The sequence below is a fragment of the Equus caballus genome, chromosome 28, assembly GCF_041296265.1.
Source record: "Equus caballus isolate H_3958 breed thoroughbred chromosome 28, TB-T2T, whole genome shotgun sequence".
Taxonomy (NCBI): domain Eukaryota; kingdom Metazoa; phylum Chordata; class Mammalia; order Perissodactyla; family Equidae; genus Equus; species Equus caballus.
The window spans coordinates 44,099,422-44,123,713 of record NC_091711.1 but is presented as its reverse complement, the minus strand read 5'-3'; the positions used below and the strand labels follow the sequence as shown (position 1 = coordinate 44,123,713).

The following is a 24,292-nucleotide window of genomic DNA, read 5'->3' as shown; positions in this document are numbered from 1 at the left end:
GCCTAACCTGCGCGGGTGTCAACTGTGAGGCAGGGAGAATGGCTAGCGAATAGTGGGCACAAGGCATAGAGGAAGGAGTCTGTACCAAGGCTGGGGCAGGAGGAGTGTGGGTGCCAGTGAGGATCCGTCCTGTACCCAACGTGGGTGGAACCATGTGAGCAGTGACAGGGCACAGGGATGGGACCAGTCCACAGCAGGAAGGGGGGTCATTGTGTGGACCTGGAGGCAGGGTAGGTCAGGGCATTTGGGAGGTTGGTAGGGGTGGGTCTGACGCAAAGAGGGGAAACACTTTGAGCAGGTGTAGAGGGCACGCAGGAACCCACATTCCCACATCATTATCACCCAGAGTCCATAGCTTACACTGGGGCTCACTCTTGCTGTTGTACATTCTATGAGTTTGGACAAATGTATACAGACATATTTCCACCAATATAGGATCCTACAGAGAAGTTTCACTGTCTAAACATCAGCTATGTTCCGCCTGTTCCTTCCCCCAGCCCAAGGCAACTTCTGATCTGTTTTCTGTCTCCATAGTTCTGCCTTTTCTAGAAGGTCATATAGGTGGAATCATACAGTATGTAGCCTTTCCAGATTGCCTCCTGTCACCTGGTGATAGGAATTTAAACTTCATCCACGCATTTTCATGGATTGATGTCTCATTTCTTTTGGACCCTGAAGAATCGTCCATTGTCGGGATGTGCCACAGTTTATCCATTCACCTCCTGAAAGGCGTCTTAGTTGCTTCCGAGGTCTGGCGATTATGAGCACAGCTGCTGTCAACATCCCTGTGCAGGTTTTCTGTGGACATAAGTTCTGAGCTCCTTTGAGTGAACATCAAGGAGCCTGGTTGCTCGGTCACGTGGTGACAGCGTCGAGTTTGTAAGGAACCGCCAAACCAACTCCAGAGGGCTGTGCGGGTTTGCGTTCTCACAGGCGGTGTATGAGACTTCCTGTTGCTCCACGTCCTGCTCAGCTCTCGGTGTTCTCAGTGTGCTGGATTTTGACCATTCTAACAGGGGTGTAGAGGAGATGTATTTTTTTAAATAACTTTAAAATCCTGGTTAAAAACATATAAAATTTAGCATGTTACCCAGTAAGTGGACAGTTCAGTAGCGTCCAGTAGGTTCACATTGTTGCGCGGCGGGTCTCCAGAACCTTTTCATCCCGCCAAGCCCGAGCCCGGGACCCATTAAGCAGCTCGGGGAGGCGGGCCCCGCCCAGCGCCCTCCCGCCCCCGTTCCCTCCTCGGCCGCGGCCCCCGGCGCCCCCCGGCGCCCGCCTGCGGAACTGCAGCCGCGGCCGCCCCGCCGGCGCCTCCGCCTGGATCCTGCGCTGCGAGGGCGGGTCCGCACGGAGCCAGGCGGGGCGGCCAGGCCCGGGGCCCGCAAGCTGCGCTCGGCTTCCGCTCTTCCTCTCGGTCCCCAAGGAGGAGCGGGAATGGGGGTTTCCCCAGGGCGCTCCATGCCTCTGGGGGAGGGGCATGGCGAGCAAAATGCCACCAAGTTTACCAGCGCCCGGGCTGGGCTGCAGCTCCCTACCTGATTCTAGGGCGCTCGCCCGGGGTTTTCCCTGCATCGTGTTGGAGACCCAGGGCCACGGTTCCGTGCTTCGGGGAACAGGGCCAGGCTATTCGTAGTTCCCCAGCGTGCTGACGTCTCCCCTGGATTCTATGTCCCAGGTCGCAGTGTCCAGAGGACCCTTCCGGGCACGGGTGAACATCTGTGACACGGGTGGTCCCTGGGGGCGCTCACCCCTCCACCCCAGCAGCTTCACCAGGGCACAAGCCCCGGGAGGGCGGGCTGAGTGTGTTTCTGAGACATAAATCTCAGTAACTTACACGGACAGCAGTAGCTCAGAGCCTGCGTTTTGAAATGGCCCAACTACTCCTCTGTGACTTTGACCTCCTGACGTGACCCCTGAGACCCAGTCTCCTCCATGCCTTGGGGACCATAAAGCCACCTGCCTTCCAGGGCTGTGGGGGGACACGCAGAGTGAGCAGCAGTGCCTGGCACACAAGTGCCTGATCAATGGGAGCTGCAATTGCACAATGATTGCAAAGGCCATCACCCTCACGGTAGTACTGTGTGCTCATTGTACTCATGAGGTTTCCTCAAGGCTGCGGCGTCCTGGACCACAGGCCTCTAGTGTCGGGGGGCACTGCCTGAATTACAGGCATGTCGGTCCCTGCCCTTCATGTCCACATTAGGGTGACTGCTTGGGAGGGCGTGACACATCCAAAACAAAGGGTAGATAAAGACACTTTATCCAGAGCCACTGTGTGACCAACACTCAGACCATCCTGCCTCCCCCTCTCCCCCGCTAGCACCACCTGATTCTCTGACAGTCCTGGGTAGAAAGGTGCTGCCCACAGGACAGGACACTCAACTGAGGCCAATGAGAGGCCACAGGCTGAATCCAGGAAGGCCCCACAGTGCCCATGGGTCTTCCTTCTGGTCTGTTTTGATGTCAAAAATGATCTCCCTGCCTCCTGGAGGCCCAGGGACCCAGCTCCCCACAGTCCAGTCCTCAGCCAGACTTGCAAAGCTGCCTCCTCCCGCTGCCCCTCACCCCCTGCACAGGACTCTGCTGTGGCCCTTTGGTCCCACTGCCAGGTCACCTTCAACTGTGGTGCCAAGTCAGTCAAAGTCCTCCAGGTAGGCTTCCCAGAGAGTCCTGCTGCAGCCTGGGGCAGTGTCCCCATGACCCTCAGAGCAGTCCCCACACTGCTGGCCTGGCCTGTCAGCTCTCTGCCTTCCTGCTCCTCCTCTTGGCATGAGCACCTTGGAGCAGGGACCCGCCATCGTCTACCCGCCAGGCTGTGAGTGCCCCGACAGCACCCAGCACGTGGGACGTCCAGCGGAGCTGGAACACAGTCCAAGGCCTGAGCAAGGCAAGATGCAGGGAAAGCCAGGTAAACTGAGGAAGGCCCGCTGGGCCCCAGCAGGCTACACCCTCTGGCCCTGGGCCCTGCAGGAGAGTGGGGCTGCGGGCATTCAGAAGGGGAGGAGCAGCTTTCACAGGCCAAGCAGGAACTGTAAAGGTCGAAAGCCAATAGCAAGAGGCCCCTGCCCCCCGGGGAGCCATCTCTGTGTGGGGGATGTCCAGAGGCTCCCTGGGAAGAAGCTGTTAGGGGTGAGGGAGGGAGGGAACTAATGGGACACAGGCGTGAGCAGTGCCTCCTGCAGGCCCTGCTCCATCTGGGGGAGAGAATTCTCCAGCTGGTTCCAGGATGAGAACTCACTACCCCTGGGATGGGGGAGGGGGCCTGACCCCTCCCAGGAAATGCCCCTCCCCTACCCTCTGGGCTCCTGCCCCTTCCCATCTGAGTGGGTTTTGGCTTCAGAGTTCCCATCAGCTTCACTGAATTAAAAACTCAGCCTCAAATCCCACCCCTCTTCCTGTTGATGAAGGAGGGTACAGAGGCCGGTGGGCAGCAGCCCTGCCCTGGCATCATGTGGTCACACCCCTGCTTGGAGGGGGCGAGAGGATGAGCAATAGGGAGGGCTGGGAGCCACAGTTCCAGCCACGAGGTGGCACACAAAGGGGCAGGGTGGTGCTGGGGTTCGCATCTTTCCTTGAGGGACCACAGAGCCAGAGTGGGAAGGGACGGGGCTGGAAGAGAAAGGACGTGGCCCAGGGAGAGGGAGGTGGCTGGCTAAGGGGAGGCCCTGGAATCCATTCCGTGTGGTCCTCAGCAGGCCTGTGAGGGTGTAAAGAAATTACATCCGCCCCACTTGTTTCTATCCCCTTGTCTTTCCAGAAAGAGTTTCAGCAGCTGATGTTCAAGGACAAACTATACTGAGGAAGAAGCAGGCCCACTCCTCTGGGGACAGGGTGACATCCTATGCTAGGACACCCTGGTACGCTGAGCTTCCTGGCAGCTCAGTCAAGAAGAGCAAGGGATCACCCCGCATTTCTCTGAGTCAGGAAAGTGGACACAGGCTCGAGGAGATTCATCACCTGGGTGGCCTCAGGAGCTGGGAGGTCAAGGACCAGTTTGTAATCCACTTAGGAAGGGTCTCCTGTCCTCTGAACTGGCTGCTTGGGTGAGTAGGGAGCTCAGAAAACAATGCTGCTGCCTCCCCACCCCCAGAGTCAGTCATGCGATGCTCACAACCACGGGGAAACAGCGGAAGCTGAGCCAGCCCGCAGCCAGCTGAGGGTCCTCAGCATCCCTGCCAGCTGCCTTGAGGTGGGGAGGGTGGGGGTCGGGTACAGACCACCAATGAGAACAGGTGCTCTGTGTGTGTGTGTATGTGTGTGTGTCAGTGGTGCAAGTATCAATGTGTGTGTGTCTGTGATTTTGTGGGTGTGTAACTGTTTGTGCAGGTCCTATGTGTCAGTATGTGTGTGGGTAACATCTGATTGTGTGAGTGGTTTGTGAGTGTGTGATCAGTGTCTGTGTGTATATTGAGTGTCACAGTGTGAAGTGAGGGACACGGAGAACTTCATCCCTCGCCCCCACCCAAGGTCCCTCTGATCACGTGACCTCCCTACAGCAAATGCCAGTGACAAACCTCAGAGTTGAAGGTCACTGGGGAGGAGGCAGGTGAGATACGGGGAGGTGAGGATGTGTTCTCCGGACGAGGCTGTGACCCCATTAGGGAGGGTGAGGCTAAGGTGAAAGGTGGGTGGCAGGATCAAGTCCAAAGACCCCGGGTTCTCCCTGGGAGCCTGCACAATGCTGGGAGTCAAGCTGGGGGTGGGGACATATTGTCTGCCCCCCACGCCCACCCAGGGTAAGCACGTGCAGAGGGCAGCAGGGTCAGGAGTTCTGTGCCACCCCTGCACTGACCTTCGCCGTCCCCTCCCTGCACCCTCTGGCAGCACAGTCACGCCAACAGGCAGGCTCAGAGCAGAGGACAAAGGCCAGTCTCAGCTCCTTTATAAAGGGGCCCAGGCTCATCAAACCCTCAGAGTGGGTGAGAGAGCCCTGCCAGGTCTGGTCCTGGTGCCTGGTGTGGTGAGGGGCCCCAGTGTGTCCAGAGGAGCGCAGTGTACACTGAGGCAGCCATGGGACTGCTGACCGGGGAGACACTGGGGCCGCTGGCCGTGGCCGTGGCCATCTTCCTGCTCCTGGTGGACCTGATGCACCGGCGCCAACGCTGGGCCCCACGCTACCCCCCAGGCCCCATGCCCCTGCCTGGGCTGGGCAACCTGCTGCATGTGGACTTCCAGGACACGGTTTGCAGCTTTACTCGGGTGAGGAACGTGGGGGAGGGAGCAGCAGAGGTCCTGGGGACCCCACATAGCAGCAGACGGTGGTGGTGAAGCCACAGGCTGCACAAGGAGCTGGTGGAACGGAGGAGGCAGGCATGAGAGGCCTCCTGGGGGAGGGCAGCTGGGTAGGGCCTGGGGGACAGTTTGAATTTTCCCATCAAAGGTCAGAGAGGGCAAAGGCCTGGAGGGGGTGGGCCTTGGCAGAGGGTTTGGGATGCAGTGGGACCGAGCATAAGTTCTGTGAGCCTGAGTCCCTTCTGAGGACATCAGGAGGAAAGGTCCTGAGATTGGAGAGAGGAGGCTGGGCATGAGCCCCACTGAAATCAGGAAATCGAGGTTGACAGGGGACAGTGACCAGGTTCAAATCTGTTGCTGCTGTGAGATCTTGGGCCTCCCTGCTCACCTCCCTGAACCTGTTTCGTCACTTATAAAATGGGATGCTAACTTGGCCTACTGACAATGTTGGTGACCTTTGCAAAGTCATACCTGGGTGGTCTTATCCAACGTGAGGTCCTCAACCATACAAGTTGTGACCCCCAGCGTCACCAAGCCGGATAAAGTCCTTCCATTCCCCCACTCCCCAATTTCCCCGTCTGGCGGCCCAGGGGTCCCAGAAGGCTAGGACCAGGAGACTGTGGCCAGGAGCCTGGCGAGGGTGGGGCTTGTCGAACGCCTTAACCCCTGGCCTGCAGCTGCGGCGCCGCTTCGGGGACGTGTTCAGCCTGCAGCTGGCCTGGACGCCCGTGGTCGTGCTCAACGGGCTGGCGGCCATGCGCGAGGCGCTGGTGCACCGCGGCGAGGACACCTCCGACCGCCCACCTGCGGTCGTCTATGAGCACCTGGGCTACGGGCCACACGCAGAAGGCAAGCGGACAAGGGGGAACCGCGGCCCAGAGGGGACTGTGCCCACAGTGACCCGAGACTGGGCTGGGCCAAGCTGCGTCGGGGGGCTGTAGGGGGAGATCTGCGGTGCAGGGAAGAGTCAGCGTACTGGAAGGGGCGGCAGGTGGAGGAAGGAGCCTGCGACCAGGGTAGGGGGGTGCCTGTGAGCGGGCGGAGGGAGGGGCCTTAGAGGGAGTGGGCGGAACACAGGCCACCCGGAGCTGGTAGGGGACGTCTGAGAGGCGGGAATGAGGAGGCGGAGTCAGTGTGGGCGGGGCTGGGGGCGGGCCGAGAGCTTCCTTGAACTGGAAGGCGGTCACAGAGGGTAGAGGTAAGGTTGGGGACAAGACTTGCCCTGAGTGGGGTGGGCTGGCGAACGATGTCTCCGGGCCGAGGGTTGGACGTGTCCCCAGGCGGAAGATGGTGTAAAGTGGGCAGGACTTGGTGGTGTTACTCGTGCAGAAAGAGGTTAGTGTAGGCGAAGCAGGGGGCGTGGCAGTGGGAGCAGGGTAAGGGGAGGGGCCTGTAAGGAGCAGGCGAGGATGTGAGGGAGTAGAGGGTGACCTGTGCTCGCCAGAAGCGGGTGTCAGAGGGGGCGGGGATGGTGGGACTGAGAACCAGCTTAGAGGGAGCAGAACAGGGAGCGGAGCTCCGCGGGCCGGGGGCGGGGCCGGGGCGGGACGCCGGCGTAGACGGAAGGGCGTGCGAGCCTGTGAGCAAGGTGTGCGCGCAGAGGCGGGGCGAGGTCACAGCCGAGCCACGCCCGTGCCCGCCCCGCCCCCAGGGGTGATCCTGACACGGTACGGGCGCGCGTGGCGGGAGCAGCGACGCTTCTCCCTGTCCACCCTGCGCAACTTCGGCCTGGGCAAGAAGTCCCTGGAGCAGTGGGTGACCGAGGAGGCCTCGTACCTCTGTGCCGCGTTCGCCGACCAGGCCGGTGAGTGCTGGGCTGAGGGCCAGGAGACAGGGATGGAGGCTGGGGAAGAGGAGCTGTAGGCGACCCCGTGACCTGCACCGTCCCCTTCTAGGAAGACCCTTTAGCCCCGACGCCCTCCTGAATAAAGCTGTGAGCAACGTGATCGCCTCCCTGACCTTCGGGCGCCGCTTCGACTACAACGACTCGCGCTTCCTCAAGCTCTTGGACCTCACGGAAGAGGGAGTGAAGGAGGAGTCAGGCTTCTTCCGCCAGGTGCTGGGTGGAGGGCGACAAGGAGCCCTGCAGGCGAACTCCAAGAAAGGGCCTCTGTCCCTGCACTGGGCCTCCGCGGAGCAGGATTTGTACAGAGGGGTGTTGGGTCATCGGGTCCAAAGAGAGCGCTAAGGAACCTCTACCTCCTTCTTTGGAAGCCTCTGGAACCAGTGAGATGTAGATGTTAGATTTATCCTGATGTGGCCCAGGCCAGGCGAGAGGGTTGAGGTCTGAAGTTAGGGAGGAACCAGGTCAATGGTGGGGACACCCTGGAAGCAAGCGGGACCTGAAAGGTGGAGGTGAACACCTGAGCACTGGGAACTGAGGGCCTCACATCTGTGGCCTGCACAGGTGCTGGAAGCGATCCCCGTGCTCCTGCACATCCCGGGGGTGGCTGCCAAGGTCTTTCCTGGGCAGGGAGCCTTCATGGCCCAGGTGGATGAGCTGCTTGCTGAGCACAGGATGACCCGGGACCCGACCCAGCCTCCTCGAGACCTGACTGACGCCTTTCTGGACGAGGTCGCGAAGGTGAGCCCCCAGGGCCAGGGCCAGTGGTTGAGGGCCTTTGATGGAAGCCAAGGCAGGGGGCTCTATGTATCCCCCAGTGATAAGGTATCCAGGCTGATGGGTGCAGAGTGGCAGGGGATTTGGGGGCTTCCTCCCCCTTTCCCTGAGCCCACCCTCTCTGCATGACCCAGGCCAAGGGGAACCCAGAGAGCAGCTTCAATGATGATAACCTGCGCCTGGTGGTGGCTGATCTTTTCTCTGCTGGGATGGTGACCACCTCGACCACGCTGGCCTGGGCCCTCCTGCTCATGATCCTGCACCCGGATGTGCAGCGTGAGCCCAGCATGGGGGCCAGTGGGATGGGCCAGGGAGGAGGGGGACAGGCTGGGGGCCCTGAGCTTGGTTTGGCCACCAGGAGCTCTGAGCAGAGGGTGGGCCCAGGCTCAGAGGTCAGGTGACCTTCTCCTCCATGTGGGCGCAGCCCCTGCACAGGAGTCAGGAGGAGGGTGGGGTGCAGCCCCCTGGGTTCTGACCACTGTGGGGACGCTTGTCTGTGCAGGCCGTGTCCAACAGGAGATCGATGAGGTGATAGGGCAGACGCGGCGACCAGAGATGGGGGACCAGGCCCGCATGCCCTTCACCATGGCCGTGGTTCACGAGGTGCAGCGCTTTGGGGACATCATCCCACTGGGCGTGGCCCACATGACATCCCGTGACTTTGAAGTGCAGGGCTTCCTCATTCCCAAGGTAGGCCTGCGGCCCTCCTCACCCCAGCTCAGCTCCACCTGTCCCCTGGGAGCCCCAGGATGGCCATTGCCAGGTGGGGCCAGGATGGAACCCAAGCCACCTAATCCCCATTTCCACAGGCACTGACTGTAGAGGGTGCAACCTGCCCACAGCCAGAGGGAGAGTCAAAGTGGGCGGGTGTAGGGGTGGGTGTGGGGATGAAGCAGAGGCAGGGCTGGCCCCCCTCCACGCAGAGACCCAGCAGGGAGCCAGAGGGGGAGACAAAATAAAATATGCCCCATTGTGTTGCAGTAGCCCATGCATGGAGTGACAGTTGGTAGGCATGGAGCCCAAGAGGCAGGTCACTTGACCCTGCGATGGGAGCAGGGAGGGTACCAGGAAGCTCCTTGGGCTGAGACTGACTTGAAAGAGTCCAGGTGTGTGCCAGGTAGAGAGTGTGTCCCATGTGTGTTTGGTGGCAGGGGTCCAGGTTTCCCCCAGCCTGGATCTCACTCATGCCCGGCGTCTCCTGCCAGGGGACCACGCTCATCACCAACCTGTCATCGGTGCTGAAGGATGAGACCGTCTGGAAGAAGCCCTTCCGCTTCCACCCCGAGCACTTCCTGGACGCCCAGGGCCGCTTCGTCAAGCAGGAGGCCTTCATGCCCTTCTCAGCAGGTGCCTGTGGGGAGCCCGGCTCGCTGCCCCTCCTGGGGAGTCTTGGAGGCGTGGAGCCCAGGCCCCCAGGCTCGCTGACCCCCATCCCCACCCACAGGCCGCCGCTCGTGCCTCGGGGAGCCCCTGGCCCGCATGGAGCTCTTCCTCTTCTTCACCTGCCTCCTGCAGCGCTTCAGCCTCTCGGTGCCCGCTGGGCAGCCCCGCCCCAGCGACCACGGTGTCTTTGGCTTCCTGGTGACCCCGTCCCCCTACCAGCTCTGCGCTGAATCCCGCTAGAGGGTGCACCAAGCCCCCAACCGTGTCCTTCATGGGGGCCCTGATGTCCAATAAACCATTCTGATGGCTCCAACCTGGCTTGAGTCCCACCTGAGCCCCCTGAACAACCCCTGGCAGAGATGCAGCCTCAGCAGCCTCCCCAGGGCAGCCACTTCCCCTGCCTGATCCAGCTCACCAGGCATTTGACCCCATTTGAGAGACAGGCATACTGAGGCTCAGAAGCTGACAGCTTACCCCCTAGTCACCCATGCAGACCCAACAGTGGCTGCCCTGGTTGGTGACTAAGTCCATGTAAGTCTTGACTCCTGGGTGTCAGGGGGCGGGAGGAGTGTGAATGGGCTTCTGATGGAATCAGCCCAATCCCGGGCTGGGTGGGCGCCCTCAGGTTCAGGGATTCACTGCGAGGACTCAGGGGAGTCAGAACAGCTGTTATACTCACGGTTATGGTTTTCCAGAGAAAGGATCCAGGCAGAATCAGCAGTGGTCAAACGCACATGGGTGGAGTTCAGGAAGAGCAGGCACAAGCTTCCAGCTGTCGCTCTGAGGACTCATACAGACAGTGCTCAGTTCTGCCAGCAGTGATGTGTGACACAAGCAGAGAGTTTGCTCACCAGGGAGGCTGCCCCGAGTCTGGGTGTCCAGGGATTTTGTTGGAAGTCAGTCACTTAGACTGGGAGAGCCGCATGGCTGACCTCAGTTACTCAGTCTCCAGCCTCTTTCAAGGTCAAACAGTGTGGCCTAAGGCCTCGCCATCAATTATGTTGTTGGCATAAACCGTGTGGTGTGACCCAGCGCCCCAGGTACAGAGACACTTGTCAGGCAGGTCATCCTAAGGGCGAAGGGGGTGTTGCCCAGGAGCTGTCAGGGGCCAGCCATTTTTCTGAACTGTGTACGGACTGAAATCCCAAACCTACAGAGTAAACTTTTCACTGCACAGGCCCCCACCCTGGTTTTTGTCTCCTACAACAAAATGGTCATATTTGTTTGAATATCTTCATTTTGTGGGTGTGGGAGTGAAAATACACACAATATTACACTTGCCATCTCATCATTTTCGAGTGTGCAGTTCAATGCTGTTAAGTTCTCGTATCGTCGAACCATCACACCATCCATCCCAGAACTCTTTCTTCTTGCAAAACTGAAACTCCGTCCCCGTGAGACAATATCTCCCCATGGCCCCTCCCTGTGGCCCCTGGCAACCACCATTCTACTTTCTGTCTCTGTGAATTTGACTCCTTAGGGACCTCACATAGGTGGAATCATACAGCGTTTGTCTTTTTGTAACTGACTTATTTCACTCAGCATAATGTCCTCCGGGTCCACCCACATTGTAGCGTATTGCAGAATTTCCTTCCTTTTTTAGGCTGAATAATATTCCACCGTATGTTCAGACCACATTTGCTTTCCCTTCATCCATGGATAGACATTTGGGTTGCCTCTACCTTTGAGCTACGGTGAATAATGCTCCTATGAACACTGGGGACAAATACCTCTTTGAGACTCTGCTTTCGGTTTGTGGATGTGTAACCATGGGACTGTTGTCCCACAGCAGCTGCACTGTTTTACACTCCCGCCGGCAGTGCACATTGTTCCAATTCTCCACGTCCTTGCCACCACTTGCTATTTTCTGTTTTGGTCATAGCAGCCATTTGAATGAGTGTGAGGTGCTATCTCATTGTGGTTTTGATTTGCATTTCCCTAACGACGAGTGATGTTGAGCTTTTTTCATGTGTTTATTGTCCATTTGTATATCTTCTTTGTAGAAATGTCTATTCAAGTCCTCTCCCCATTCTAAAATCGGGTTGTGTGTTTTGTTGTTATTCTTGTTTTTGAGTTTTAGGAGTTCTCTAGCTATTCTAGATATTAATCCCTTATCAGATACAGTTATGCGCTGCCCAGTGACGTGTCTGTCAAGGAAGACCGCATGTACGACAGTGGTGCCATACGATTAAGACCACATAGCCTAGGTGTGTAGCAGGGTATAGCATCTAGGTTTGTGTAAGTACGCTCTATGATGTTTGCAAAATGATGAAATCCCCCTAACCACACGTTTCTCAGCACATATCCCCCTCTTTAAGTGACATGTGACTGCATATGATTTGCAGATATTTTCTCCCATTCTTTAGGTTGCCTTTTTATTTGGTTGATAGTATCTTTTGATGGGCAATATTTTTTTAATTTTCATGAGATCCAATTTGTGTATTTTTTCTTTTGTTACCTGTGCCTTTGGTGTCATATTGAAGATCACTGCCAAATCCACTGTTGAGAACCTTTTGTCCTGTTTTCTTCTAAGAACTTTCCAGTTTTAGCTCTAACATTTAAGTCTTTGATCCCTTTTGAGTTAACTTATGTATACGGTGGTAGGTGAAGGTTTAATTTTATTCTTTTGCATTAAGATATTCAGATTTCCCAGCAACATTTGTTGAAAAACTATCCTTCCCCCATTGAATGGTCTTGAGGCCTGTGTTGAAACCATTGAACTCTACCTGAGGGTTTATTTCTGGGCCTTCTAATCTCTTCCGTTAGTCTGTATCTCTGTCTTATTGCTGGTACCACAGTGTGTTGATTACTGTAGTTTTGTATTAATTTTTGAAATCAGGAAGTAAGAGTTTTATTCTTCTTTTTCAAGATTGTTTTGTCTATTTGGGGTCCCTTGAGATTCCACATGAATTTAAGGATTGGTTTTTTAATTTCTGCAGAAGTCATTGGGATTTTGATGGGGATTGCATTAAATCTGTACATCACTCTGAGTTGTCCTGACCTCTTTACAATATCAAGTCTTCCAATCCATGAACATAGGATGTCTTTCCACTTCCTTGTGTCTTTTCTTCTTTCAGCAGTGTTTTGTAGTTTTCATGGTACCAGTCTTTCACCTCTTTGGTTAAGTTAATTCCTACATATTTTGTTCTTTTTGGTCCTAGTGTAAATCAAATTATTTTCTTAACTTCATTTTAGGATTGTTCGTTGTTATTGTGTAGAAATACAGATGATTTTTGTGCATTGATTTTGTATCCTGCTACTTTACTGAATTTGTTTATCAGTTCTATCATGGTTTTTTGTGGAATCATTAGGTTTTTCTACATAGAAGATCATATCATCTGCAAACAGAGATAATGTTACTTCTTCTCTTCCAGTTGGGTGCCTTTTATTTCTTTTTCTTTCCTAATTGCTTTGGCTAGAACTTCTAGTACTCTGAAGAATGGAAGTGGCTAAAGTGGGTATCCTTTCTTTGTTCCTGATGTCAAAAGAAAAGCTTTCAGTTTTCACCATTGACTATCATGATTACTGTGGGTTTTTCATATATGGCTTATGTTATGTTGAGGTAGTTTCCTTCTATTCCTAGTTTGTTCAGTGTTTTTAACTTGAAAAGGTGTTGAATTTTGTCAGATGCTTTTCTGTATCAGTTGAGATGATCATGTGTTTTTTGTCCTTCATTCTCTTAATGTGGTATATAACATTGATCAATTTTCATATGTTGAATCATTCTTGAGTCCATTAATAAACCCCACGTGGTCGTAATCCTTTCCTACTTGTATAATCCTTTTAATATGATGCTCAGTTTTGTTTGCTAATATTTTCTTGAGGAATTTTTGCATCAATGTTCGTAGGGGATATTGATCTGTCATTTTCTTTTCCTGTAGTGTCTTTCTCTGGCTTTGAAATCAGGGTGATGCTGGCCTCATTGAATGGGTTAGCAAGTGTTCCCTCTTCTTCCGTTTTGTGGAAATGTTTGAGTAGGATTGGTGTTAGTTCCTCTTTAAGTGTTTGGTAGAACTCAACAGTGAGGTCATCAGGTGCAGGGTATTTCTTTGTGAAGAGACTTTTTATTACTTTGTCAATCTCCTTATTAATTAAAGGTCTATTCAGATTTTCTGTTTCTTTAAGATTCAGTCTTCGTAGCTTTTGTGTTTCTAGGAATTTGTCCATTTTATCAGTAGGTTTTTCAATTTGTTGGCATACAACTGTTTACAGTACTCTCTTATAATGCTTTTTATTTCTGTAGAATCAGTAGTAATGTCCCCACTTTCATTTCTGATGTTAGTAGTTTGAGTCTTCTCTCTTTTTTTCTTAGTCCATCTAGCTAAATGTTTGTCAGCTTCATTGATCTCTTTGAAGAACCAATTTTTGCTTGAACTGATTTTGGCTGTTATTTATCTGGTCTCCATTTCATTTATCCCTGCTCTATATTATTTCCTCCTTTATGCTAGCATTGGGTTTAGTTTGCCCTTCTTTTTCTAATTCTTTAAGGTGTAGAGTTAGGAAATTTATTTGAGATCTATTTTAATTGGGAATTTACAGTTATAGATGTCCCTCTGAACATGACTTTTGCTGGATTCCATAAGTTTGGATATATTGTGCTGTCGTTTTCATTCATTTCAAGCTATTTTCTACTTTCTCTTGTGGTTTCTTCTTTGACCTACATTCATTGTGTATGAATGTGTTGTTTAATTTTCATGTATTTGTGAATTTCCAGTTTTCCTTCTGTTAATGATTTCTAGGTTGTGCAGGATGAATATCCCGATCATTCTCAAGCCAATCTAGCATGATTTCCGTGCAAAGTTAGTATATCAGCCACTTCATCTGGAAAGTTCCACATGGCATTTAAAGGAGGGGAAGAATAATCCCCTTTCTCAGGTTCAAGGAAACTCTTCAGTACTTTCCTGACTTTGCCCTACCCCTACTTGGACTACATTCTTGGTGACCAGAAGTCATAGAGGTGCCTTCTATTGTCACAGCATAAACTTTCCCTTAGGGAGCATCCCTGATGCAAATGATCATATCTCAGACCAGGTGAAATCTCAGCTTGGTGCAGTGTCAGCATCTCCTCCCACCCTCTCCTTTATTTTCACTTTAGCTAATTATGTATAGAAATAACCATAGAACTGTATATTAGCCTGTTTCTTGGGTTTCATTTGTTTGTTTTTTTATTTGCATTTCCTTACATATTCATTGAATCAACCCCTTGGAGGTTAGCCCTATCGTTTACAAATTCAGTAGGTAAATTTTACCTCCAATAACTGAGCACAGTGCAGCTGTTGCATCACACCACGAGTGATGCAGAAACCATTCAGGAATGAAGGTTCATCATGCACCCTGTCCCCTATTCTTCCTTTTGCCAAGCTGTGCCTTCAGGGTTATTCTAGTGAATGCCACTGTTGAAGTCAACTGTGTCACGAGGTCCCCAAGACCATCCTAGGTTCAGTGATTTGCTGGAGGACAAACAGACTTCACAAATGCTGTTATACAGGTTATTGTTTTAGTCTGTTCAAGATGGTGAAACACAATATCATAGAATGAGTGGGTTATAAACAGCAAACATTTATTCCTCACACTTCTGGAGTCTGGGAAGTCCAGGACCAAGACTCTGGCAGATGTGATGTCTGGTGAGGGCCTCTGTTCTGGTTCATAGATGGTCACCTTTTCACTGTGTTTTCACCAGGCAAAAGGGGCAAGGTATCTCTCTGGGTTCTCTTTTATAAGGGCATCAATCCCATTCATGAGGATTCCATCCTCATGACCTAATCAGCTCCCCAAAGCCCCACGAACAAATACCATCACACTGGGGATTAGGTTTCACCATATGAATTTGGGGAAGACACAGAGATTCTGTCTATAGTAGCTATGGTTAATTACAGTGAATGGAGGCAAATTAAATCAACAAAGGTAAAAGACACATAGGACAGACAGACAGAAACACAAGAGAACCTGGCACAGGCTTCCATATGTCCTCTTCCAGGGGAGTCATACAGACAGCACTTAATATCCCAGGAACGAAGTGTGACACACACACAGAATATTGTCAGAGAAGCAGAAGTGAGCCTAGATTTCCAGGGAATTTTTTGGAGTTGGTGTCGCAGGCATGGAGCACCTGTGTGACTGACAGGAGTGACTAAGTCTCCAGCCCCTCCAGAGGCCAGAATGATACAGGGAGATGCAGGGTCCTCACCACATGTCACATTGACAGCATGAATGATCTGGTGTGGCCTGAGGCTCCAGAAAAACAAGGACATGGTGATCTGGCAGAATATTCCCAGAACCTAAAGGTCATCTCCCAAGGGCTGGTCAAGGGCCAGTCACTGCTTTACAGGGCACAGGATTGGAACCCTCCAAACCTGCTGACTTTACCCTTTACTGCAAGGGACTCACTCAGCCTGGATGCCCACATCCCAGGCCCAACTCCACCCACCCCACCATGGGCCAGCAGCTCAACCAGCACCATCAAGTCTGCTGCCCACTTCATCTACAACACCCCAATAGGTGGGGAACTCAGAGATGGCTGCGAAGGGATGTGCTAGGTTAACACCCAGGCTCAGTCCTCAGGTGTCATAGCCCTCCCTGGGAACGCTGATGCCAGTCCAGGAGTGAGCACTTCCCTGAGCCACTCAGACACCTCAAGATGGAACGGTCCCCCTTTCCCAGTCTCACGGGGATGCTCATGTCCAGGTCCCTGCAGAGTAGGGGTCACCTCATGGACAGGCTGGAACTGGAGGAGGACACTTGTCAGGGCTCCAACCCAGGGCACCGTCCTCAGGGTGGCTGGGTTCAGCCAGGTTCTCAGGAGGTTTGGCCAGGAGCAGGGAATGAGCGCTGTGGGCCGCAGGCATGCCCTAAGGACAGGGGTCAGCCTTGGACCCATGTGACAGTGGGGTGGCCAGAGGAGAAGGAGGCTGCATGGGGACCTTGGAGGAGGACACCCTGTCTCTCCTGCTTGCACTGTCAGGAAACTCTTTGACCCTGGGCCACTCCCACCCTGCCCTGGGCTTCTGTTTCCCCTTCAGCCAATGAGATGTTTGCAGCAGATGGCCGCTGGGTCCTGTCTTCCTGCTCTGACTCTGCACCTGTGACTTTGTTATCCTGGAGCCCTGGCATGCTCCCCCTGTCCTCACCCCCACAATTGGCTGGCCCTGGACTGAGCACATGGGCAGTGTCCAAGGGTTTCTAATGACTGGTTGCTTACCCGAGTCTTGGGCAGACCCTGTGGTGCATTTAGGCAACAGCTTGGGGAACAACAGACACTCAGGGCAGAAGCAGCCGCTCCAGGCCTTTGTTGCCAGAGGACCCCACCCAACAGCATCCCTGACAGGAGTCCCACCAGCGTCTTCCAGTTGCCCTCGTGACAGGGAGCTCCCAGCTCTCAGAACTCAGGGAACTTGGTGTGTCCCTTGGAAGTGAGGGTCCCCTTCCAGCAGGGTCCCCTTCAGCCTCTCCAGAGTGTCTACTGTCGTGTGAGGCCTTGGTGGCAGGAGCGGGTGTTCCTGCAGCTTGTCAGGACAGGGAGTGTGGATGGGGCTACACTGGGTTTGTGAAGACGTGAGGCCCCTGAGAGGAAGCAGGGGAGTCTCCAGAAGCAGCCACTCTGTGGATTTATTGATACTTCATCATTCGTGCTTCTGAGTGTTGGGCATGTCAGATCCTGGGAACCAGCCCAGCCACAGCTTCCTCAGGAGCTAGGGCACGCAGCCCCCAGGTCTTTCCTCCTTGCTCTCCACCTCAGAGGCCTCTAAAAAGCACAAGCAGGCATGCCTTGTGGGTCCCTCGCAGGGAGGACCTTTCCCCAGGGCCAGAGGCCTCCTGATGGCAGGGGATCAGGTCAGCATTGATAAAAGGCTAGGAATTCCTCCAGCCCAAGGGGAGTAGCCTCAAGTTCCTGCCAAGCAGAAAGGAAGCAGGAGGCAGGGGAGGCTCATTCTGGAAGGTCGGGGCCTCTGGCTATCTGGGCTGCTTCTCCACAATGAGGAGTGTTTGATGTTTGACTTCTGACAGCTTTAAAGCATCACCTCTGTCTCCTCCTTTGTCTCCACATCTGCACCAGCTGATAATAAATCCCTGGTGCTCTCTCCTTTGGTCCCTGTGAGAGTTTCAACTACCAAGCCACTACCCCACACAAAAGAGCCCTCAGCCCAGCCCGTCACCAAACCACAGTAAATATCCAGGCGAGTCGCCTTTCCTGGCTCTCTCCAGCCACTTGGGGCATGCTTGAGAGGCTTGCTCTGTCCAGAGATCTCAATGATTCAAAAAGTGAAGTCTTTCATGACCTCCTGGTTAGGTAGCAGTGTCATCAGCCCACATTCTAGTCAAATTTTGACTGGGGGTTTCTCCTGGTTTGCAGAGCGACCACAACAAGAACCCAAAGACTTGCAGAGTTATAAAGCAGTAAGAAGTCTCAGTTTTAGGAATTCAAGGACCATCAGACTTTCCAACACCACCCCTTGAGGTGGAAGACAATGAGAAAGGTCTATAAAATTCTGCGAGAAAGTTATTTCCAATCTAGAATTCTACACCCTGCTCAACTATTAGCATGAGTGGAGACATTTTGAGACATCTCAGGTCTCATAAACACCTCTCAAAGAGCATGATATCAGCAAAAATGGCAGAGCTCTTAAAATTGGCCATTTCAGATGAGCAATGAAAAAACTGGCAAAATGATCAGATACTTTTTAAGAAGTCTGGGAATTAACCAAAATGTCATAGCTATTCAGGAGCACTTTTTTCAAGATGAACAGCTGAATCTCCAAGCAAACAGCAACCTCTGTGGCATTTCCACTTATCTGGTCCTATCCCCCACTCTCCAGCTCAGCAGCGGCCTTGAAAAGAACCACCCACACTCCCAGGGAGGCCTCCTGTGGGAGCACAGGACATGGAGCATTTTTAAAGTCTCATATCCAAAGAATTGTCATTATTTTACCTGGCTGGGGGCTCCCTGGTGGGACTCCCATGCTGGGCTGTCTGCATTTGCCCTGAGAGCTGCCCTAGTGCAAACAGTCTTTTCCTCAGGAGAGTTTGTTGAAAGTAATCAGAGGTCACTGTTGAAAATGCACACTGCCCGAGGCAAACGTTAACAATTGGGACAAATGATAGACTAACCACAAAATTTACAAGGCGAAGCTGGGGCATGAGGCGTCCACAGGGGCTTTGAAGAGCTCTGTCACATTCCTGGGATCTAAGAGGCCATGCACATGTGTAGGGTTGTGTGTGACTATGTGCATGCTCAGGAAAGAACGCATGGGGACCCTAAGCTCTCCCCTCTGACTGGCCTTGAGGTTCTGCCCAAATAGGAAGTGAGGTCAGAGGGAAAATTGTAAACTGTTAATCCAGTGCCTGGCTGAGTGTTGAAAGCATGTCCCATCACACATAGAGCAGCTTGTGCAGCAAAGATTGGGCGAGTTATTGGTTCCAGACATTTAAGGAAATCTTCATTAGCTGACCCATCATTATTAACCCATCATTAGCTGACCAGCAAGCTAATTGAGTAGAGACTTCAGTGGCCACATACAACAAGGAATACAGACTTTGTAGAATTAGTTCAGAAAAGCCACTCAGCTAAGACACAACTACAATGACAACAAACAACCACAACAACAAACCCTGGGGGCAAGAGAATATGATTTGGAGGGTTGGCACATTATCTTATTTGAAATGTGCAGTTTTCAACAAGAAACTACATGACACACAAAGGAGCAAGAAAGTATGGCCCATACACAAGAGAAAGGAATCAACAGAAACTGTCCCTGATGTTGGTGTTGCTGGACAAAGATTGCATGTCAGCAAATTCAATATGTTCACAGAACTAAAAGAAACTGTGTCTAAAGAACAAAAAGAAAGTGATAGCATGATGTGTCATCAATTAAAGAATATCTGTAATGAGACACAAATTTCAAAAAGGAACCATGTAGAAATTCCAGAGTTGAAAAGAATAATAGAAATGAAAGTTCACTACAGGAACTCAAGAGCAGATTTGAACAGGCAGAAGAAAAATCAGCAAACATGAGGACAGCTCAGCTGAGCTGATCCACGCTGAAGGACAGAAACAAGGATGAAGAACAATGAGCAGAGACTCAGAAACTTGTGGGGCAGCATGAAGCAGACCGCATACGCATAATAAGAGTCCCAGCAGAAGAAGAGATAAAGGACTAGAAGGGATATTTGAAGAAATATTGAAAACTGAATACTCCCCAAATTTGATGAAAACATTAATCTACAACATCCAGGAGGCTGAGTGGACTCCAAGTAGGATACAGTCAGGGACCTACACCTACAAGCATCACAATCAAGCCATCAAAACACAGAGAGCTGCTTTCTTGCTTAGAAAGCAACAAGAAAGATGTGAGATGCGCGTCATCATAAACAGAGGATCCGTCCTCAATAACATCGACACCAGATTCCTGATCAGAAGCCATAGAGGCCAGAAAGCAGTGGGATGAGAATATCCCTCAGAAAGCGACTGGAGGATGTGCCAAGCTTGGGAAAGGGCCTCCGGGCTCCAGCAATTGACCCATTAGGGACCCAATGGGGAGCTCAGAGGAGAACACTGGTGCCCCCGCACCCCCACCCCGAGTTAAACTTGTCACAGCCCAGTCAGAGTCTGGGAATCTGGGCTGTGTTGCAAGTCGGGTGAAGACCCTGAGCCTCGCAGGGAGAAGCCTCCACCAGAAGAGGTCCCGGCAGGCACCAGGGGCATCGAGCACCAGGGCACTTGGTGCTGGGTCTGTGTGTGAGAATCTGTGCACCTCGAGTTCAAGTGTGAGTTTGTGTTTTCAGATGAGTTTTGTCTGCTGTGGGTGGCATGTGGGTGTGTAGATTTCTGTGTGGTGGTTCTGTGTGTGTGTGTGTGTGTGCGCGCATGTGTGAGCATGAGAGTACAAGCCAAAGCCCTGGACCCATAAACCAGCTCGGGGAGGCGGGCCCCGCCCAGCGCCCTCCCGCCCCCGTTCCCTCCTCGGCCGCGGCCCCCGGCGCCCCCCGGCGCCCGCCTGCGGAACTGCAGCCGCGGCCGCCCCGCCGGCGCCTCCGCCTGGATCATGCGCTGCGAGGGCGGGTCCGCACGGAGTCAGGCGGGGCGGCCAGACCCGGGGCCCGCAAGCTGCGCTCGGCTTCCGCTCTATCTCTGTCCCCAGGGAGGGGCGGGAATGGGGGTTTCCCCAGGGCGCTCCCTGCCTCTGGGGGAGGGGCATGGCGAGCAAAATGCCACCAAGTTTACCAGCGCCCGGGCTGGGCTGCAGCTCCCTACCTGATTCTAGGGCGCTCGCCCGGGATTTGCTCCCCGTCGCCTTGGTTTCCAGGGCCCAGTCTCGGTGTTTGGGAGACCAGGGCCAGGAGCTTCCTGGTTCCCGATTTTTCTGACGTCACCCCTGGACTCTCAAGTCTCAGGTCACAGTGTCCAGGAGACCCTTCCCTATGCAGGTGAAAACCTGTGACACGCGTGGTCCCTGGGGGCGCTCACTCCTCTACCCCAGCAGCATCACCAGAGCAGAAGCCCAGGGCGGGCCGGCTGAGTGTGTTTCTAAGACGATAAATCTCAGTAACTTACACGTACAGCAGTAGCTCAGAGCCTGCCTTTTTTTTCCTTAGTATTTTTTAAAAATTATTTTATTGAGGTGATATTGGCTTATAACACTGTGTAAATTTCAGGTGTACATTATATTTCAGTTTCTGTATAGACTGCGTGGTGTTCACCACTGATAGTCTGATTTTTATCCCTCGCTATATATATGTGCCCCTTTACTGCTTTTGCCCTCCCTTCTCCCCTCCTTGCCCTCTGATAATCACCAATCTGTTCTTATCTTTGTGTTTACCTTCCACACATGAGTGAAATCATATGGTGTTTGTCTCTATCTGACTTACTTCACTTAGCATCATTCCCTCAAAGTCCATCTATGTCGTTGCAAATGGCACCCTTTTGTGTTTTCCTATGGCTGAGTGGTATTCCATTATATAGATATACCACAACTTCATTCATTCATCCGTTGATGGGCACTTAGCTTGCTTCCATGTCTTGGCTATTGTGCATAATGCTGTAGTGAACATGAGGGTGCATATATCTGTTGGAATTATTGATTTCATGTTCTTTGGATAAATATCCAGTAGTGGAATAGCCAGATCATATGGTATTTCAATTTTTAATTGTTTGAGAAATCTCCATGCTGTTTTCCATAGTGGCTGCATCAGTTTGCATTCCCACCAGCAGTGTATGAGGGTCCCCTTTTCTCCACACCCTCTCCAACACTTGTTATTTCTTGTCTTGTTAATTATTGCCATTCTGACGGGTATGAGGTGGTATCTCATTGTAGTTTTGATCTGCATTTTCCTAATGATTAGTGGTGTTGAACATCTCTTTTCATGTGCCTGTTGGCTATCTGTATATCTTCTTTAGAAAAATGTCTGTTCATGTCCTCTGCCTATTTTTTGATGGGGTTGTTCATTTTTTCGTTGTTGGGTTATATGAGTTCTTTATGTATTCTGGAAATTAACCCCTTGTCGGATATATGACTTGCAAGTATTTTCTCCCAGTTGGTGGGTTGTCTTTTCATTTTGCTGATGGTTTCCTTTGCCATACAGAAGCTTTTTAGTCTGATGTAGTCCCATTTGTTTATTTCTTCTTTTGTTTCCCTTGCCTGAGTAGACATGGTATTTGAAAACATACTGCTAAGATGGATATCAAAGAATGTACTCCTTATATTTTCTTCCAGAAGTTTTATGGTTTCACGTTTGACATTCAAGTCTCTAATCCATTTTGAGTTAATTTTTGTGCATGGTGTAAGCTAATGGTCTACCTTCATTCTTCTGCACGTGACTGTCCAGTTTTCCCAACACCATTTATTGAAGAGACTTTCCTTTCTCCACTGTGGTTCTTGGCTCCTCTGTTAAAGATTATCTGTCCGTAGATGTGTGGTTATATTTCTAGGCTTTCCATTCTGTTCCATTGATCTGTGTCTCTTTTTGTGCCAGTACCATGCTGTTTTGATCACCGTAGCTTTGTAGTATATTTTGAATTCAGGTAGTGTGATACCTTCAACTTTATTCTTTCTTCTCAGGATTGCTTTGACTTTTCGGGGTCTTTTGTGGCCCCATATAAACTTTAGGATTCTTTGTTCTATTTCTATGAAGAATATCATTGGGATTCTGATTGGGATTGTGCTGAATCTGTAGATAGCTTTAGTTAATAAGGACTTTGAACTATGTTTAGTCTTTCAATCCATGAGCATGAAATATGTGTCCATTTCTTCACGTCGTTTGATTTCTTTCAATAATGTCTTATAGTTTTCAGCATAAAAGTCTTTCACCTCCTTGGTTAAATTCATTCCTCAGTATTTTCTTCTTTTTGTTGCGATTGTAAATGGGATTGTATTCTTTTTCTTTCGGCTAGTTTATTATCAGTATATAGAAATGCAACTGGTTTTTGTACGTTGATTTTGTACTGTGCAACTTTACCATATTCATTGATTATTTTCAAAAGTTTTGGTGAATTCTTTACAGTTTTTATGTATAGAATCGTGTCATCCACAAATAGTGTCAGTTTTACTCCTTCCCTTCCAATCTGGATCCCTTTTATTTCTTTTTCCTGCCTAATTGCTCTGGCTCAAACTCCCAGGACTGTGTTGAATAGGAGCGGGGAGACTGGGCAGCCTTGTCTTGTTCCTGTTCTCAGAGGAACAGCTCTCAGCTTGTCACTGTTGAGTATGATGTTGTCCCTGGATTTGTCATATATGGCCTTTATTGTGTTGAGACTGAGATGGCCCCAAAGACTGCTCTGTGATTTTGACCTCTTACATAACCCCTGAGACTCCGTCTCCTCCATGCCTTGGGGACCATAAAGCCACCTGCCTTACAGGGCTGTGGGAGGACACGCAGAGTGAGCAGCAGTGCCTGACACGCGAGTGCCTGATCAATGGGAGCTGCAATCGCACTATGATTGCAAAGGCTGTCAGCCTCATGGTTGTACTGTGTGCTCACTGTACTCATGAGGTTTCCTCAAGGCTGCCCCATCCTGGGCAACAGGCCCCTAGTACTGGGGAGCTCTGCCTGAATTACAGGCATGTCTGTCCCTGCCCTTCATATCCCTGTTAGGGTGACAGCTTGGGAGGGCGTGACACATCCAGAACAAGGGTGGATAAAGACAATTTATCCAGGGCCACTGTGTAACCAACACTCAGACATCCTGCGCCACCCCCCCCCCCCCGCCCCCCGCCACGCTAACATCACCTGATTCTCTGACAATCCTGGGTAGAAAGTTGCTGCCTACAGGACAGGACATTCAACTGAGGCCAATGAGAGGCCACAGGGTAGATCCATCAAGGCCTCAGGGTGCCCATGGGTCTTCTGTCCTGGTCTGCTAAGTGACATCAAAAATGATCTCCCTGCCTCCTGGAGGCCCAGGGACCCCAGCTCCCCACAGTCCAGTCCTCAGCCAGACTTGCAAAGCTGCCTCCTCCCTCTGCCCCTCACCTGCCTGCACAGGACTCTGTTGTGGCCCTCTGGTCCCACTGCCAGGTCACCTTCAACTGTGGTGCCAAGTCAGTCAAAGTCCTCCAGGAGTCTTCCCAAAGAGTCCTGCTGCAGCCTGGGGCAGTGTCCCCACGACCCTCAGAGCAGTCCCCGCACTGCTGGCCTGGCCTGTCAGCTCTCTGCCTTCCTGCTCCCCCTTCTGGTATCAGCGCCTTGGAGCAGGGGCCCACCATCGTCTCCTCTCAGGCTGTGATTGCCCCTCCCAGCACGTGGTCCGTCTGGCAGGGCTGGAACACAGTCCAAGGCCTGAGCAAGGCAAGTTTCAGGGAATATGGGTAAACTGAGGAAGGCCCACTGCGCCCCAGCCCGCTACACCCTCTGGCCCTGGGCCATGCAGGAGAGTGGGGCTGCGGGCATTCAGAAGGGGAGGAGCAGCTTTCACGGGCCAAGCAGGAACTGTAAATGTTGAAAGCCAATAGCAAGAGGCCCCGGCCCCGAGGAGCCATCTCTGGGTGGCCATCTCTGAGTGGGAGATGTCCGGAGGCTCCCTGGGAAGAAGCTGGTCCCCTTACTTTTGGGGAGGGAGGGAGA

The 24,292-nt window shown here is 52.2% G+C and overlaps 1 protein-coding gene across 2 annotated transcripts; it reads left to right on the top strand.

Moving 5' to 3' along the window:
• Window positions 1–2,693: 2,693 nt before the first annotated feature.
• Window positions 2,694–10,529, top strand: CYP2D86 (cytochrome P450 family 2 subfamily D member 86). Of its 2 annotated transcripts, none has more exons than XM_070253759.1 (10): window positions 2,694–2,890; window positions 3,761–5,202; window positions 5,913–6,084; window positions 6,887–7,039; window positions 7,131–7,291; window positions 7,643–7,819; window positions 7,990–8,131; window positions 8,358–8,545; window positions 9,061–9,202; window positions 9,300–10,529. In XM_070253759.1, exons 2-10 carry the CDS (start codon window positions 5,014–5,016, stop codon window positions 9,476–9,478), a joined length of 1,503 nt encoding a protein of 500 aa, XP_070109860.1. In that variant the 5' UTR covers window positions 2,694–2,890; window positions 3,761–5,013; the 3' UTR covers window positions 9,479–10,529. The 2 variants fall into 2 exon arrangements, 1 of the variants encoding a protein (XP_070109860.1); XR_011433473.1 differs by lacking the exon at window positions 2,694–2,890 and adding an exon at window positions 8,837–8,961 and having other exon boundaries at window positions 4,899–5,202.
• Window positions 10,530–24,292: the final 13,763 nt, after the last annotated feature.